This window comes from Oryctolagus cuniculus, chromosome 15 (genome assembly GCF_964237555.1).
Source record: "Oryctolagus cuniculus chromosome 15, mOryCun1.1, whole genome shotgun sequence".
Lineage (NCBI taxonomy): Eukaryota > Metazoa > Chordata > Mammalia > Lagomorpha > Leporidae > Oryctolagus > Oryctolagus cuniculus.
The window spans coordinates 47,234,419-47,251,814 of NC_091446.1; the positions used below are offsets into that span (position 1 = coordinate 47,234,419).

The 17,396-nt window shown below is 36.7% G+C and overlaps 1 protein-coding gene across 1 annotated transcript in view; it reads right to left on the reverse strand.

The window, feature by feature from the left end:
• The window catches only part of LOC100356485 (protocadherin-15), a 1,660,811-nt gene that overhangs the window by 646,612 nt on the left and 996,803 nt on the right, over positions 1–17,396 (reverse strand). The window contains 2 exon segments of the mRNA XM_070057681.1: positions 1,462–1,527; positions 2,042–2,056. Of these exon segments, the coding sequence (XP_069913782.1) occupies positions 1,462–1,527; positions 2,042–2,056 (81 nt within the window).

Genomic DNA, 17,396 nt, shown 5'->3' on the forward strand with positions numbered 1-17,396 from the left:
ATCACTATGTTTCTAAAACTGTATGTGTAGTACTTGAAATTTGTAGACCCAAATAAAATGTTTTTAAAAAGTTTTTCATTGCAGAGCATTTAGAAGAATGTAGGATTTTTTATTAATTAAAACAGTTAATAATAAGTAACACACATTTCTAAATTTGGAATTAGATCCTTTTTTGTAAAACCACTTTCATTTTTTTCTACAGAAATACTTATAATTTATATCCAATTCATTTAAGCATACTAACTCTGAAATTCTACATTTTGATTATTAATATGGGTTGATTTTAAATTATCAAAATGTTCACATTTTTGTGACTACTTAACATTGCAAATGTTCAATGAAGACACTTAAGTTTATTTAAACAGAGGCCAAAAGTACTGACTGATTACAATGAATGGGAAAGAAAATGTAAGTTTTTGTCAATTCTTCAAATAGCAAAAGAACTGTATGTAATGCAACATAATAGACCCATGATGAAGTCAGCTGATGCAAATATTACATAAATTATAAAAGTTTTCAAGGAACATGTAGTTTGAATTACAGGGAAAGAAAAGTCATTATCTAAAAAAGCTACTAGAGATAATCCTTCTTAAAAACACAAAAATGGAAGAAAACATTGTTTAAAGTAGAAAGGAAGTACAAACAAACAAGCTCGACAGTAACCCTATCATGGAATCAGTAGGCAAAATGCATGACAGATTTATTCACATACTTTGAATGGTTTGCAGTCTAAACAGAGCCCAACAATATTACCATTTTGTGTTATATAACAGAGGAGGAGATTTAAAATCTTCATATATTACAATTCAGATAGGAAAGGAGAGTGCTGTAGAACAGAAACATTAATGATATCTACCTTTGGTTTTGACAAGAAATAATATATCTTTAAGATATGAATTAGGTGTTGGTTGCTAACTACTTCAGATGGAGTGAAAATTTATACCTATTCCTCCACTTTGGATCTTGTGGCATGTTCTTTTTTTCCAAGCACATTCAGTTTTCCTGTTAATCTCTCACAGTCACCATGTCTAATCAGCTAAGTATAGAACATTGAAATCAGCAAAGTGACACATTGCAGTGAACTTTTTTTGTAAAAAACACTTTGTGTTTCAGTTATATGGCCACATGTATGATAATCATCTCTACCCATCCAGAAGGAAAAGCTCCAATTCTAATCTGGATACCTTTTTGGGCTGACTCTGAATTCAGTAATTTCTTCTCAATCAAAACTAAACATTTCTACTCATTGGAATAGAAAATCCATATTCTCATAACATAATCCTAGTAAAAAAATTTCCAGGAAATGACATAATGCAAATCTATACAGAGAAAAAATTGAAGAGAACTGTTTATGGATGTAAGATGAAGCTTCCATTTAAATATTCTAATCTTCACAATTTGCTCATGAAAATTCAAAGAAACCTGTTAATAAGACATTCATAAAACATAAACCTCACTCACCATTCCGACTTTCTTCATCTATAGCAACTATGGTAGCTGGTGGTCCTCCCCTAGCTAGTTTGCAATCTAAAGAGAGAAAATAACCAAAAGGATGAATTAACAACTATAAGGCCACTCATTCTGTAATCAAATTCATTGAGATGAACACTAACATGTACAAAGAAGAGTAATATAACAAAATTAGCTTGCACTATTACTTTTAACACTGTATTATTTAAAAAAATAGGAAGAATAAGCTAGATACCTTAAAGCATTGTAACAAAGTCACTTTGTATACCACAGAATCATTCAAATCTTACTGAAAAACACCAGCAGAGATGACTGGAGAACAGAAGTCCTTTAGGACAGAGATAATGGGATGGTAATTTAACCCACAGAAATAACATAAAGGAATGATTAACAAGGATAAATTGTAATTAAAGCTTCACAACAGAAACAAACATAATTGGACTTTAATTGTGATAAAAGGTCTAATTAAAGAGAGTGAATAGAATTTTAATAAAGTTCTACAGAGACTAAAACAAAGACAGACAAGCAATGCTCATGAGGTTGTTTGTGATTTTTATTTTTATCATCTTACCCTCATATTGCCAGTCTGCAGTCAAAAGTATAGAGTCATCAATGAAGCAGATCAGAAAAGTGGAGGAAAGAAAGGAAGAAAGAATATATGTATATATTTAGTCAGAAGTTTAAAGATATAAAAACCATTAAACAATACCACATACATCACCTAATGACTTGTGAAAATGGAATACACAAAATCTTTCTATCAAATTTTGTAATGCTAATTTAATACTAGCACTTAATTTGAGAACTTACATCAATGGCATTTTAGAAACTAATATGGATGAAAACAAGATACATTTAAATGTTTCTTATGGGAAGAAACATACAAATTCCTTAAGAAAAATTTATTATTCCTATCATGAAAAATTATGCAGAACAGCACCTGCCAATCGGTAGTGATGACTAATTCATTATTGCAAATACTGTTAATACCCTGCCAAGCATCTCATGGTAATGAATATAAAAATAGTGTCATGAGCATTAACATCCATGACAATTAAAATGTGAAGGTTTTGCTGGCAAGACATCCAGGGCACATTTCAGGGATATAATCCACTCTCCCAGGAGGTACTCACTAAAGATGATAGGGCCATGTTATGCAGCTATATACAGGGCACCCTCTTGAAGAACAGCACAAATTAACTTTGTTTAAAGCCATCCAAATATGTGTGTTATGTGGAAGAGGATTTCAAGGGTTAATTATCTGTTTATAAAAAGTCTGCCATTTGTTATGCATATGCTATGAATAACAAGGCCTCTGTTCTATTTTGTGAGGCATGTACTTTCTCATATGAAGTAAGGAAACTCAAAAGGCTACAGTTTTTCTCCCTTTGAACTCATCAATATTCAAAGAGTTCTGACTCATTCTATTTTCAGATCTAATATCTCATACTCATTACACTCCTTGTTCTTCCTATACCTCTTGACATGGCCCAGTTCCTCTCTGTCACCTTGCATCATCACTAGTCTCCCAAAAATACTATTCTCATTCTGTATTCATGCATTTGCATAGTGGCAATTACCTTCCATGCACCCAAAATCAAAGGGAAAACCTTCCGTTTTCTGTGCAAAAATTATATATATTTTTTCTCTGGAGTTAAGAAAATTTGGAGTGTGGGTGTTTGGTACAGTGGTTAAGACACTGTTTGGGATGCTTGCATCCCCTACCGAATGACATGCTTTCAATTTGACTCCACTGTAATTCCAGCTTCCTGCTAATGTGCACCCTGGGAAGGTGATGACTCAAGTAGTTGAGTCCCTGTCTTGTGAAAGACCTGGATACAGTTTCAGGATCCTGAGCTCAGCATGGTCAAACTTGGCATTATGGGCATTTGGGGAGTGAACAAACTGATTGAAGATTGGTCTCTCTCTCTCTTCCTTCCTCCCTCCTTACCTCCTTAGTTTGCAAATTAATAAAAATAATAAATGAAAAAAAATTTCTTAGGAACTTCAACATTTTTCATGAAAAAGACTTCAACATCCTTAATAGAATTCAACAGCCTACCCTTTGGTTACATTAAACTCCTTACTTGGTGGGATGTACCTTGTAGTTTTAAGAAAGTTTTCTTACCTTGAATAATTTTTTCTTTGATATCTGCCTGGCAAATCTGTACATTCCATTGTAGAATTGGGTATTTCACCTATTTCATGAAATCCTTATAATATCTCCCATTAAGAAATTATATTTCATTCTCACACTCCCCTTATATTTTGTGTAGGTTTTCCTTCTTTATGCATTCAGAATTCACTCATTCATTCAACTAGTAGATTAGTCACTGAATGAACAGGGGTGTCTAGCCCAGCATTTAAACACTGATTAAGCAGCCAGTTTCCCATATTAGAGTGCCTAGGTTCCACATCCAGCTCCAGCACCAGACCCCAGGTTCCCCCTAAAACATAGGTAGGACGTAATAGCTCCTGTAGATGGGTCCTGTACCAATTTGGGAAACTGAGTTCCCAGCTTCAGCTCAGACTAACCCCATCTGTTGGGGTGCTTGGGGGAGTGAACCAATGGATGAGAACTCTTTCTGTCTGTATGTCTGTCTGTTGGTCTGTCTCCCACTCAAATCAATACATTTTTAAAATAGTAAAAATATCATCAACTTCTTTCTTCAATGATCTCGGGTGGAAGGGGCAGAAAGCAGAACAAAAACACAAAACCAACCATACAGGTCCAGGATAATATGGCATACATGGAGGCAATTCTGTAGTAAATTTATTAACACAAATGACTAAAACGAACAATACATTTGATGAGTGGGAACAGAAAGCGTTTACACCAGAGTGAACTTATCTCTTAATTCAATCCCCCCCACCCAAAATTGAAGTATTTTCATTTTAACGTTAAGGATAGAGATTTTTCCTAAGCCAAATTAAAAATATACATCTCCGCATTCCTGCATAACTTTCCTACACTTTCATTTTCATAGTTCACTCTCAAGCCACACCAAGTCAAATTTTTGTTTGCTGCACCATCTGCTGAAACATACCACCGCTTCTTCCACCAGTTAGTTTTACTTTCTTTCAAAAACTTGCCAAGGCACGGTCTCTTTCAAAAAACCAACTATATTGCCATTCAGGATTAAATGATTCTCCACCATATTTCTGCAGTGCAAATCATATTCCACAGGGTTAATTACCTCACTGGGAAAACAGCACTGTGTCTTTCTCTCCCAACAAAGGCTCTGAAGTTTGTGCCACAGTCACCCTGGTGCCCTCAGAGCCTAGGAGAGCTGATCTTGAAAGAGCATCTGGGGAATTTTTCTCAACAGTAATGGATCCAGCTAAAGTTTCCCACTGAACATCCGTTCAGGAGCGGTAGATTCCATTGTCCTCTTTATATCCTTATCAGCAGAAACAGCCTAGGAGCTGAAGCTCAAATAAATTTCCTCCTGGTCAAAACCCTTTAGAAACTCTCACTAAGCTTTATGCTTCTAGCAGGTTCCAAATTTCTCCAATAATGCATTTTTATGTACAACTGATATTTCTGAATCAGTTCAAAAATCTTTTTTAGAAATCCAGAACTAATGAAGAAACTGATATAAAAAAATCCATTAATAACATTGTTCATAACAGCCAAGCATAAGCATTTGTTTTGAAAAGATGCATTCATGAAAGTATAATCACTTTGGTTTGAAAGGAACAAAAACTTTTTAATAGCAATTAAATTAGAATTGTCTTGAGAACAAAGTTATTCAGGTTGGACTAGCCAAGGATGTATTATGCATGTAAAATATCCAAATAGAGATCAAAGTGAATACTAGAAATCAATTCGGGGATGGTGATCCTGTTCTCTACGGTCTGAGGATAATCTGGCTGCCACAGGAGAGACAGGTTAGCTGCTGGCATCTGTACCTTGGAAATGGCCCTCCTTAATCTATTTAATTTCACCCTTGACTGTCCTGGTTAAATCACAAATTCATTGTTTTCATGGCTAAAATTGCTAGCCTTTTAGGCCTCTTTCCTTTTCTAATATTCAATTTGTTGCAAAGAACAGGATATGAATATCAATACCTGAATATTCAGTGTGGCTTATTTTGGCAAATTTGTCATCAAGCTAAAATTATACCACACAATTTCACATAATCTTATAAAAGATTGGATTTAAAGCCCAAAAACCAAGTACCAGAAAGATGTGTAATGACTGTTTGTTAAGATACTCAATGCGTAACGTTTTGTGCTTGTTGTAGTCTAAAGCCCAAGACATGGTGCAGACTAGTCAGACAAATTGCATCCTTTTAAGGTCACATAGTGTGTTTTTAATAAAGCTTGCATGCTATTTACCTTTTTCACATCTTAGCATCGGCATCTCTGTCAGTGACTTGTGCTTTATAATTCCTACTCAATCCTTTCAGTGAATCTGTTTCCCAATACTCAGACAACACCATAAATTGCAATTTGAAAGTAGCCCTCCAAAATCTAATTCTAGTTGCTAATGCCAGACCAATTGTGACCTGTTTCAGTAAACGGCAAAGATCTGCACCAAATGGTATAAATCAGAAACCAGGAACGTACCTTTGACCCTAGCAATCTTCTTAGCTTCCCTATATTGAATTCAACAATAAGTCTGAATAATTCCTAAAGAAAAATGTCTTGTTTCTATCCACTACTCTCAATCTCCAGTAGCACCATACTAACCCAGTCTCTCACAAAATCACAGATGTTTTCTTACCTAATATCCCTTCAGGTACTCTTACTACCTACTCTTTAATTTTCTATCTTTATTCAGAGAGATATTTTACAAAGAAAATCTTGCTGGCTTAACTTTTAATGCTTTTCCCATTTATTGCAGGCTGAAAACTAAAATATGTTTTGCAGTCTTCAACTCACCACACAATCTGACTTTAGAATGAAGACCAAAAGACTTTACACGGCCTACAAGGCCTGCGTAATGCAGTCTTCTCCCTCTCCTGTCTCATCTACATTCAAGCTCGGACTTGCTCCTAGCATTGCAGACAGATTTTTTAAAAGTTTTCCTTAATTACTCTATTCTCCACCCAGAGCTATCTCAAGACCTTTCAGGACTGCATTATGTCTTGCTCTTAATCTTTATGTCCAACTTGACTTTCATTTGCATATCCTTAAGTTTGTTAGCTCACAGCTCACTTTTTCAGAGAAATTATTTCTAGTCACCAGGCTAGCTAGGGTTCTCTGATAACTCCATGCCTTGTGGCATTAATTTATAATTATTCAATTTCTCTCTAATAGAGAACTCAGTGACAACCCAGATCCTGTTTCTATTCCTCAAGGTTGTATCTCCAGGCAAAATTTCCTGACACATAGATTTTCAGTGAATTATTTATTAAATATAAGAATAAATGGCTCCAACCAACTTTACAACAATACAATAAAAAATGAACACTCTACAACTTAATCTTCTTTTCCTTTTAATCCCTGAGATGTCCTTGTCAAGTACAAGTAATGGGGGAAAGGATGGGTAACAAATTCATTGTCAAAAGGCAGGATCATTGGAGCTCTCTCTGCAGATTCAGAAAGCTACCATTAAATAGAGGTGTAAACAATCCTGCACGAATCTGTGATTACTTGAAAGTGGTTTTGAAATATGATAGACAACCTGAAATAACGAAGAAAAGAGGGGAAAATAGAAGTGAGGAAAAAATGTTGTCTTGAGTCCAACTGCTTATAGTTTCTGTTAGAATTCCAGACTCTGACTTTCCAATTGTTATACAGTAAGATTCCTCCAATATCCAATTTTCCTGTTTCATTGACTTATCAACTTGTATCTTAAACAAATAAAACTCAAATACCTCAGATAAAACCAATGTTTTATATCAAAGATCATCAGTACCTTTCTGTCACCTTAAAATTTTTATTCTGAGATTTCCTTAACAGCTGCCTATTATAACCAGTGAATTATTCTAGCACACAGCAAAACATCTGAAAAAAAAAATCACCCAATATATTTGTTGCATTTGGGAATACCTTCTGCTAATACAAATCCTATCTTTAGGATAGTCATTTTAAAGCTTTTTTTTTTTTTCTTTTTGAAGGAGCACATTAAGATTTTAAAGAGAATGATTCCTAGTATAATACAGTGATTAAGAATGTGTGCCATGGCCGGCGCCGCGACTCAATAGGTTAATCCTCTGCCTGTGGCGCCGGCACACCGGGTTCTAGTCCCGGTTGGTGCCGGCATCCCATATGGGCGCCAGGTTCTAATCCTGGTTGCTCCTCTTTCAGTCCAACTCTGCTGTGACCTGGGAGGGCAGTGGAGGATGGCCGAAGTGCTTGGGCCCTGCACCTGCATGGGAGACCAGGAAAAGCACCTGGCTCCTGGCTTCGGATAAGCGCGGTGCACCGGCCACGGTGTGCCAGCCACAGCAGCCATTGGAGGGTGAACCAACAGCAAAGGAAGACCTTTATCTCTCTGTCTCTCTCTCTCAGTGTCCACTCTGCCTATCAAAAAAAAAAAAAAAAAAAAAAAAAAAAGAATGTGTGCTTTGGGATAGGCATTTGACACAAGAGTTAAGACACTACTTGGGACAACTGCATCTCATTTTAGAGCAGCTACGCTAGAATCTTGGTCCTGCTTCAGATCTGCTTCCTGATAATGTGCAATTTGGGAAGTGCTAGGTGATGCCTTAACTGCTTGGATCCTTGGTACCTATGTGAGAAACCAGAGTTGAGTTCTAGGCTTCTGACTTTAAAACAGCTCTGCTATTATTTGTGTTTGGGTAGTGAAGCATTGATGAAATAACCATTGAATCTGCCCTTCTATCTATCTTTCCTTTATTTTATTTTATTTTTTTATTTTTTGACAGGCAGAGTGGACAGTGAGAGAGAGACAGAGAGAAAGGTCTTCCTTTGCTGTTGGTTCACCCTCCAATGGCCACCGCAGCCGGCACACTGCCGCAAGTGCACCACGCTGATCCGATGGCAGGAGCCAGGTAGTTATCCTGGTCTCCCATGGGGTGCAGGGCCCAAGCACTTGGGCCATCCTCCACTGCACTCCCTGGCCACAGCAGAGAGCTGGCCTGGAAGAGGAGCAACCGGGACAGAATCCAGCGCCCCGATCAGGACTAGAACCCGGTGTGCTGGCGCCGCAAGGCAGAGGATTAGCCTAGTGAACCGCGACACCGGCTTATCTATCTTTCAAAAAACAAATAAATAAAAGAACATAAGCTTTGATGTCAGAAAATTTGAGTTTGAATTGGGAATCGCCTTGTCTGTGTTGCTCAAGTGTTTGTGTTTTCACACATAGACGCACACACATGTACATGCACATGCACACACACTGAAGTATCTTCTTAGCTACGAGAGATTTGGCCTCTCATTCAATGGAAGCAGTGTAAACATTAGGTTAGACAAACATTTCATTTCAATTTGTGTGTCACAAGCAGCAGCAGAGGTACTGTTCTCATTTTTCCTCTTAATCTTTTGGAAGTCATTTCCAGGAAAATATACACAAAAATGACATCTTTTGACAGGAACTCCTTGTTTTACATTTTGATTGTTTCATCCAAAAGAAAAAGAAAGAGTTTGATTATGAAATTTATAAGATCAGTGGAGCAGTATTCTCAGTTGTTTCATCTACAGCTACAGTCAGCAAAGGCATGGAGTTGAACCGTGACTGAAGGAAAGCAACGTGTATCGAGTTAATTAAAGGATATAGAAACCCGTCCTATTCAATTCGAAAACAGGATATGCCATTCATGATCTATCACTTTTCAGTTTGAGAGGAAGAGAGGTAGGCTGACACACACCCACACACAGAGAGAAAGAGAGAATAAGAGAGCAAGGGTGAGAGTGAGAGAGAGCAAGGGGATGGGGAGAGAGAGAGAGAGAGAGAGAGAGAGAGAGAGATCCTCTATTCACTGGTTTATTCCCTAAATGCCTGCCAAAATGTGAACTAGGCAGCTTGAAGCCAGGAGCCTGGAACCCAATTTGGATCTCTCACGTGGGTGTCAGGGACCCAAGAACTTAGGTCATCACCTGCTGCCTTCCACAATGCACATTCCCAGGAAGGTGGATTGGGAGCTGGGACTGAAACCCAGGGATTTAGATATGGGATATTAGTATCCCAAGTGACAACTTCTATGCCAAACATCTGCCCAATGATAACTCTTTGGATATTAGAGTTTATAGATTTCAAATTTCACCATTGAGAGAGCAAGAAATATTTAATGATGCCTTCATGTCATCATTAATCGGATTACATAATTTAAGATTTTCTAACAGCAAACTCTAGTAATAACCCCTGAAGTCACTAATGATTATTGCTCTACATCACTGCTTTTATCAAGCCAATTTACGGTAGAGACCAGGGTATATACTTTTTAAATATTTCCTGCTTATTATATTTTATTCTAATTGGCACAGTAACAATTAGTTTATATATGGATAGCATCTGGTGAAAGTGAAGAATCATATTCTTGTTCTTGAGTTGCTCGATCTAAGCAATCAAAAGAAAGGTAATTCAGGGGCTACAGAGAGAAGGAAGGGCAGGAGATCAATCGTCAGTAGAAGGCTCATCAGAGCATCAACTACATAATTTGCAGGTTGTTTTTGTTTGCTAGAGAATTTACAGCACTTCAATATTTTCATGCAAATTCAATGTCAAAACTTGCTCAGCTTGTACCCAAATGTAATTTTTCTTACATATGGTATAGTTCATACTGCAAGGGTTAGAAGCTGTTCCAGTTTTTCTTCTGTTGATGGTTACAAATTTTCCTTACTTATGTAAACTTCCAGCAGGCAACCAGAATTACACGTGAGGAATTTGAGATGGATGGAATAATTCCCGGTGGAAGGGGTTCTACAAATATCAATGATCAGAAGAGGCAGCCTAATATTGTGGTCATGAACAATGCCTCTTGGGGAGACTACCTAGGCTTAATACAGCCACATTTAAGTACCTGCTTGCTTTTAGGATCTCTGGAGGCTTCAACTTTCTGTAGCTCAGATGCATTATTCGTAAAACAAATGTTTCTTTGCAGAATAGTGCCTGGCATATAGAAATGCTTTCTAAGCTACTGTTCAGACAATTTTTATTGCAGCCAATGCAGCTAATCACATACCTTCATGTGATCTAAATGCAAAGACTTCTGCGTATTTTTTAATATCTTCATAATGGTTTTGTATATTTTAAACATCTGAAGGAAAGTCAGGATTTTATTAATAGATCAAATTAGATTTGGGATATGTTAGCATTTTTAAGGTACATTTACTGGAATAGCAACAATACATTTAATTATACAGCAGCAGAATGTTAAGAAAATAAAAGTATAACTGAATCACACAAAGGATCTTCTTTGTAAAATTATGATAGTTATGAATAAACTAAAAATAACTGTTTGATAACTTAATATAACGTAGACCGTGTACCCTTTCTAAAAATTCTTCATAAGATCCTATTGTCTACTCTTATAAAATCTCTCTAAAAGGCTTTTTCCATCATTTACTTTGTTCTCTCACATTATCCACTTTGTCGTTATGCTTTATAACTGAAATATAAAGAAGAAAGAAAGGGTAAGGATTTCTGTTTATGCGGAAAACAAAATTATTCAAGAAACACTTTATGAAAAGCAGTTAATCTGTTATTTTATTGTGTAATTATTCTTAATGAGAGGGCTTAGAAGAAGTGCTCAATCATCATTCTCATCAACATACTCAAAAGGTCAAAAACAAAAGCTGAAGCATCAACATCATTGCTTAAAGCTGTACTTTTCAAGCAGAGAGATGTTGTTTTTTCTCTCTAGTTCCATGCTTATTAGTCTGCATAGCGACTTAGATGTTCCAAACACTGGGGGAATCCCTCAGCCCTACCGACCTTACATAGGAATGCAAATTAACTTGTCTCAGTACCAAACAGAGAGATTGTTAATTTGCCTTTCCTTACAGAAAACTTTGCCTATTCAAATAAAATTCTTTGCCACAAGTCACTTACATGCAGCCAGAAGCAAATTCCACTGATTAAATTACAAAACAAAATTGAAATCTTTTAATTACTTATCATATTAAAGAGTATGCCCATGTAAACACCACACCTCTTTTCCACGTCTGACAAAATACCAGTGTGAGAAAGATCCATCATACTTACAAGATTTGGTATCTGAATTGATTGTCCGACTTTAACAGAATAAGAGGCTCATTTTTCTGCAACCTCATAAGAATGTGATAATATTTAACTTTCTATCCTACTACCTAGGATATAACTATTTTTCATTTATGTATGAAGCAAGCAAGAGAATTGGTAGGGAAGCAGGAAAAATTAGCTGGTGGTACTGGCTGGAGACTATGTTTGAGTATATTGAGATGATAGGAAAGACAGTGGTATTTTCCCAGTGCCTTCTTTTTTTATTTCTTGTTGCCATGGAGAGTGCTAGATCTGAGGTTCGATTATCAAAAAGCAAAGTTTGACGTTGAAAATGGGTTGGGACTGGGCTGAGAGTGCTAAACACAAAAGTACCTAAAAATAACAAAATCTCAAGGCATCCATTTCCTGTTTCCTTCACAAGCCTTATTTTGGTTTCTCAGAACTTTCATAAAATTCTATCTTGCTTGGGGTAATTCCATGGGAAAGCAGAATGGACAACTCCTCAGAAGCCCATGTTCTTCCCATTGTTTCATGGTGAAGATAAATTGGCAAAGAGTAGCATCCACAAGCGTCAACTATTTAAAAATAATATTATTTAATGAATAATCCCTTTCTGCAGCATAACCTTTGCAGAGTAAGATCAAATAAGGATAGTTATATGATCTCACAAATCTTAGGAAAATTGAACACTTTCGTTGGCCAGCTTCAGAAGGCTCCATGGCCCCAGGTTGAAATGTGTATATGTACAAATTCATTCCTTCAAAAAATGTGTGTTAGGATGACAGCTTTGGTATCGACCATAAGAACAGAAGCCTATTGCTGATAGGATGAATTATCGTTTAGTTTGGAAATTTTCTTTAGAGTTGCTAGAAATTGGGAATAGCAAAGTATTAAAGAAAAGTGTTTTACCACTTTGAGCATTTAGAGATGCCATTTTTGACAGTGTGCTACCCACCCGTACAGCAGAGGATGAAGAAAGCTGTACGTCCTGCAGAGTTTACCATTCACAGCTGTCGTTTCAGACAATCCTCTACACAGCAGCCTGCCGTTTTGAAGATGTGCTGCTATTTATGAGAACTTCTCAAGAGTGGGACTCCACATCTTATTTCTTGCATTTGCTTGTATCACCTATTTTGCTGCCAGCAAGCCCAAAGAACGCTTTGTATTTCATCACTGCTTCATTTGCTGCTTTCCAAGTCACATTTTAAAAAAAATTTAGAGTGAGTCTTCTAGTTGAGCTTTCTGTGCCTAATGATATATACATGGTGTTTTTTCATTATGATATTCAAAAAGAGGACAGCACTACAAATGGCAGAAATCAATCTTCTCATAATTTCTATGGCATTAACAACATTTTTAATGCCAATCTTCCAATGAAATTATCTAATATGATGCTGGACTTACTGTTTTTCGATTTTTGCCCCATGAACTATAATAATATGTTTTCTCTTCAAAAAGTTATTATTTTTTAAAGATGTTATTTATTTTATGTGAAAGGCAGAGTAACAGAAAGGTAGAGGCAGAGAGAAACAGAGAGGTCTTCCATCCGCTGGTTCACTCTCCACATGGCCATAATGGCTGGAGCTGCACCGATCCAAAGCCAGGAGCCAGGAGCTTCCTCTGGGTCTGGCCATAGCAGAGAACTGGATAGGAAGTAGAGCAGCCAAAACTCAAAACTGGCACCTATATGGGATGCCGGCACTATAGGTGGTGGCCTCACCTGCTATGCCAGCGCTGGCCCTCAAAGGTTATTTATGTATTTTTTTTATTTGACACGTAGAGCTATAGACAATGAGAGAGAGAGAGAGAGAGAGAGAGAGAGAGAGAGAGAAAGGTCTTCCTTCCGTGGTTCACTCCCCAAATGGCCGCTATGGCTGACACTGCGCCAATCCGAAGCCAGGAGCCAGGTGCTTCCTCCTGGTCTCCCATGAGGGTGCAAGGGCCCTAGCACTAGGGCCATCCTCCACTGCCCTCCCTGGCCACAGCAGAGAGCTGGACTGGAAGAGGAGCAACCGGGACTAGAACCCAGCACCCATATGGGATGCCGGCACCACAGGCGGAGGATTAACCAAGTGAGCCTCGGTGCCTGCCCCAAAGGTTATTTTTTAAGGAGTGAGCATTTGGCACACCAGATTATTCACTGAATAGGAAAGCATCCTATTTTGGAATGCCTAGTTTGAGTCCTGGTTACTCAGCTTCAGATCCAGCTGTTAATGTACACCATGGGAAGGCAGCAGGTTACAGCCAAAGAATTTCATTTCCTACTACCCATGTGGGAAATCTGGATGGAGTTTTGGGCTCCTTGCTTCAGTGTGGCTCAACCCTTGCTATGAAGAAATCTGGGGAGTGAATAAGTAGAAGGAAGATCTCTCCTACTCCACCTTTCAAATAAAAATGAAAGTAAACGAATGCTTAAGTTAGTTAAAAGGTTGTTTTTAGGAAAATCCCAATAATTATAAATAGAGACAAGAATCAATTAATAAGATCAATATAATCCTCAAGATTGAAAATATTTGTATTATTAAATTCATGTACTGAAAAGTTAGAGAAAGCCCCCTCCCCCAAAATACTAACAAAATTATAGAATACAAAAGAAGAGACATGGTTAGAAGACGACACATTACCAATTTGCCATCAAGAACAAAAGGGTAAAAATTATTGAAGTGGGTAAAAGTATACACAAAACACAGTTGTCTAAATAATGGCTTTTTCCAGTAAAACAGCACAATGTGCTTTATGGAACATTGTACTTAATAATACTTATGTTAATATCCTTAACACATAATATTTTATTTAATTTATACAAACTTTAAATAACACCAACATACACAATGTATTTTAGAATGATTAATATCTGCAAAGCTTATAAAACTGAACACAAATTGCAATGACATGATATTTTTTCTTTCAAATTGTCAAAAATTATCATCACCTTTAGTTAGAGAGTAAGAAAATAAAAATAGTAAGTGATTTTGGTTGAACTATAATTTGGATTTTTAATAGAAATAATAAAGCAAGCAAGCAAGCAAGCAAAAAAAATGAAAGGCAATACAGCAAGAATTTTTTTTTTTTTTTTTTTGGACAGGCAGAGTTAGACAGTGAGAGAGAGAGAGAGAGAGAGAGAGAGAGATCTTCCTTCCATTGGTTCACTCCCCAAATGGCTGCCACGGCTGGCGCACTGCACTGATCCGAAGCCAGGAGCCAGGTGCTTCCTCCTGGTCTCCCATGCCGGTGCTGGGCCCAAGCACTAGGGCCATCCTCCACTGCCCTCCTGGGCCACAGCAGAGAGCTGGACTGGAAGAGGAGCAACCGGGACAGAATCTGGTGCCCCGACCGGGACTAGAACCCGGTATGCCAGCGCTGCAAGGCGGAGGGTTAGCCTAGTGAGCCATGGCGCCAGCCAGTAAGAATTTTCAGAGTGCTCTTTGACCCAGGAGTTTTACTTTGGATACTACACAAATATAGACATGATCGAAGAAATATAACTACTGCTGAAAGTACTTATAATTACACGGTGTTACATAACTGCATTAAATTATTATCATTCGAACATACTCTGCAGATATGATAGGTATTGTATATTGAACCGCCTACTCCAATTTCTCTTTTATGTTTTTTCTTTTGTAATATTAAAGTTGGAAAGCAAAAATTATGCTTTTTAGAATCGTTTGAAGATGCATTGAGAATACGCCTTCATAACTAAATGACAGCAGTGAATGAGCCAAAGGATATGTAGTTAATTACAACACAGGAACTATGGATTCCTTGGACCAAGATGTGGTAGATGAGTTAATGTCAGACCAGTGGTCCTAGGAGCCACCTTTAGATGCACCCCTCGGGTATCCACAAAAACACTGAGAGTTGTAGTTAGGTATGTCTCTTGATCTTGCCTCTGCAGCATCCAAGCTTAATTTTCTGATCATTCTAAGTCACCTGATGCATGCTAATACATCCATTCTAGATGAAAGAACCTATTTGGATTCCATAATTTGTACCAGAACTTCTGATGAATGAATCAGTCAATAAAATAAAATAAAATCAATGTTTCGGAGACATTTTGATGTATGAGGAATGACCATGAGAGGTTTACAAAATAAAAATCAGGTTTTAGAGTTGAGTGTAAATTCTAACCTTATTTTTAAGTGTGTATATATAAAAAGTTTCAATGTTAACTGCTAAGTAGTTTTATTAGTTCATTCCTATTGCTTAGAATTCTTAAATGGTTAATTCATTTATAAAAATAAAGCATAACAAGTACAATTTAGCAGGAAAATAATGACTTTCATTTATCCACAAACATGGTGAATATCACAATTCTAAATAGAATACAGTATGGATAAAGAATGCTATAATATGAAAACTATTCGATCTGAACACATTTAGATTTAAAATCCATTAAGCCAAAAGGATTTCTTTCCTTTCATTTTGTCACAAGACCTCTAGAAACTGCCATTTCACCTGCTGTATGAAGAGTAATAGTTATTCCTTAATAATCTCTTCAACACAGTATAATGCTCATCAATTCAGACTTTGACATTTGACACATGACTTTGCTGGCAGCATGAGAGACAGGACCTCAAAGAACAAGAAGCATTTGCGTTCACTGAGCTGCACACCCCTGCCCTGTGAAAGCTGTCATGACACCATGGGAAATCTGCCCATTCAGATCAAAGGTGAATACAGCAGGGAAAAGCCATCATTCAATATTTGTTGATATTCACTACAATCCAAAATTCAGCTGTCGTCCTCTACTTCTAATCTATTTTAATTCCATTCACTGTACAGTGAGATATGGTTCACATGAACAAAGTAAGCTGACAAGATTTTTCAAAGAAATAGATGGGCACGCAGAAGTTTAACGTGACATTCATCATTACAAAACTGCTTTTCAAACACAGCAGATCATCTAAACATCTATATTTTCTTACCACTGTTTATGTATGCTATCATTTTGCTTTCTCTTTAAAAAATGTCAATATCAGAGACACAAAAAGGATAGCTGAGGTATTTGTGGAGTTTAAAAATCAATAATGTTCCAATAAAAATAATACTTATTTTCTTACTTTCTGTAACAAGGAATGAAATATTGCAAGCATCTTACAAATCATTTGTATATAATTTAGCAGCATTTTGTATTTTACCTAAAAGATTTTGGGGGCTTTGTATAATGGAATTTTATTGCATGAATTCCTTTGTAATGCATCTCCTCCACCACATTACCATATTTTGAGAATATTTATACTGATATATATATATATATATGTATACTTTTATGGACCCCATGCCATAAACTATCCCTTTGTATATGTAGAACACATTCCAGTTACCTATCCTCCTGCAAAATTATATTGTAATAATGTAGTTCTTGTATTATGAACAAAATCCTAATGCATATACTGGCAAATTTCTCCTGATGTATAACTAGAAGAATATTTTAGGTCATGCTCTTAAGAACAGAAGTGCTGGGTCCTAGGTTATGTTTTCCTATATGGCTATACATCTTTCATAGTCACCAGCAATATAAGAATTTCTCTTTTCATTATCCTCTCTAATGTCATGCTAAATTTTGGTCATTTTTTTCACTTGGACATGCAATTCCATGTTGTTAAATTTACATTTATTTTCTGACTACTTGACAACTTCTCATGTGTTTAATGAACTTGTATGCATCATTTTCTGTGAAATGCTCATTTACTTTTCTATTTAGTTGCAGTTTTTGATTGATGTATTCTGGTGACTAGTTTATTAACAAGCCCATGTTTTTAAAATGCTAGAATACCTTTTACCAACTTCTGGAATTTACTGACTTGCT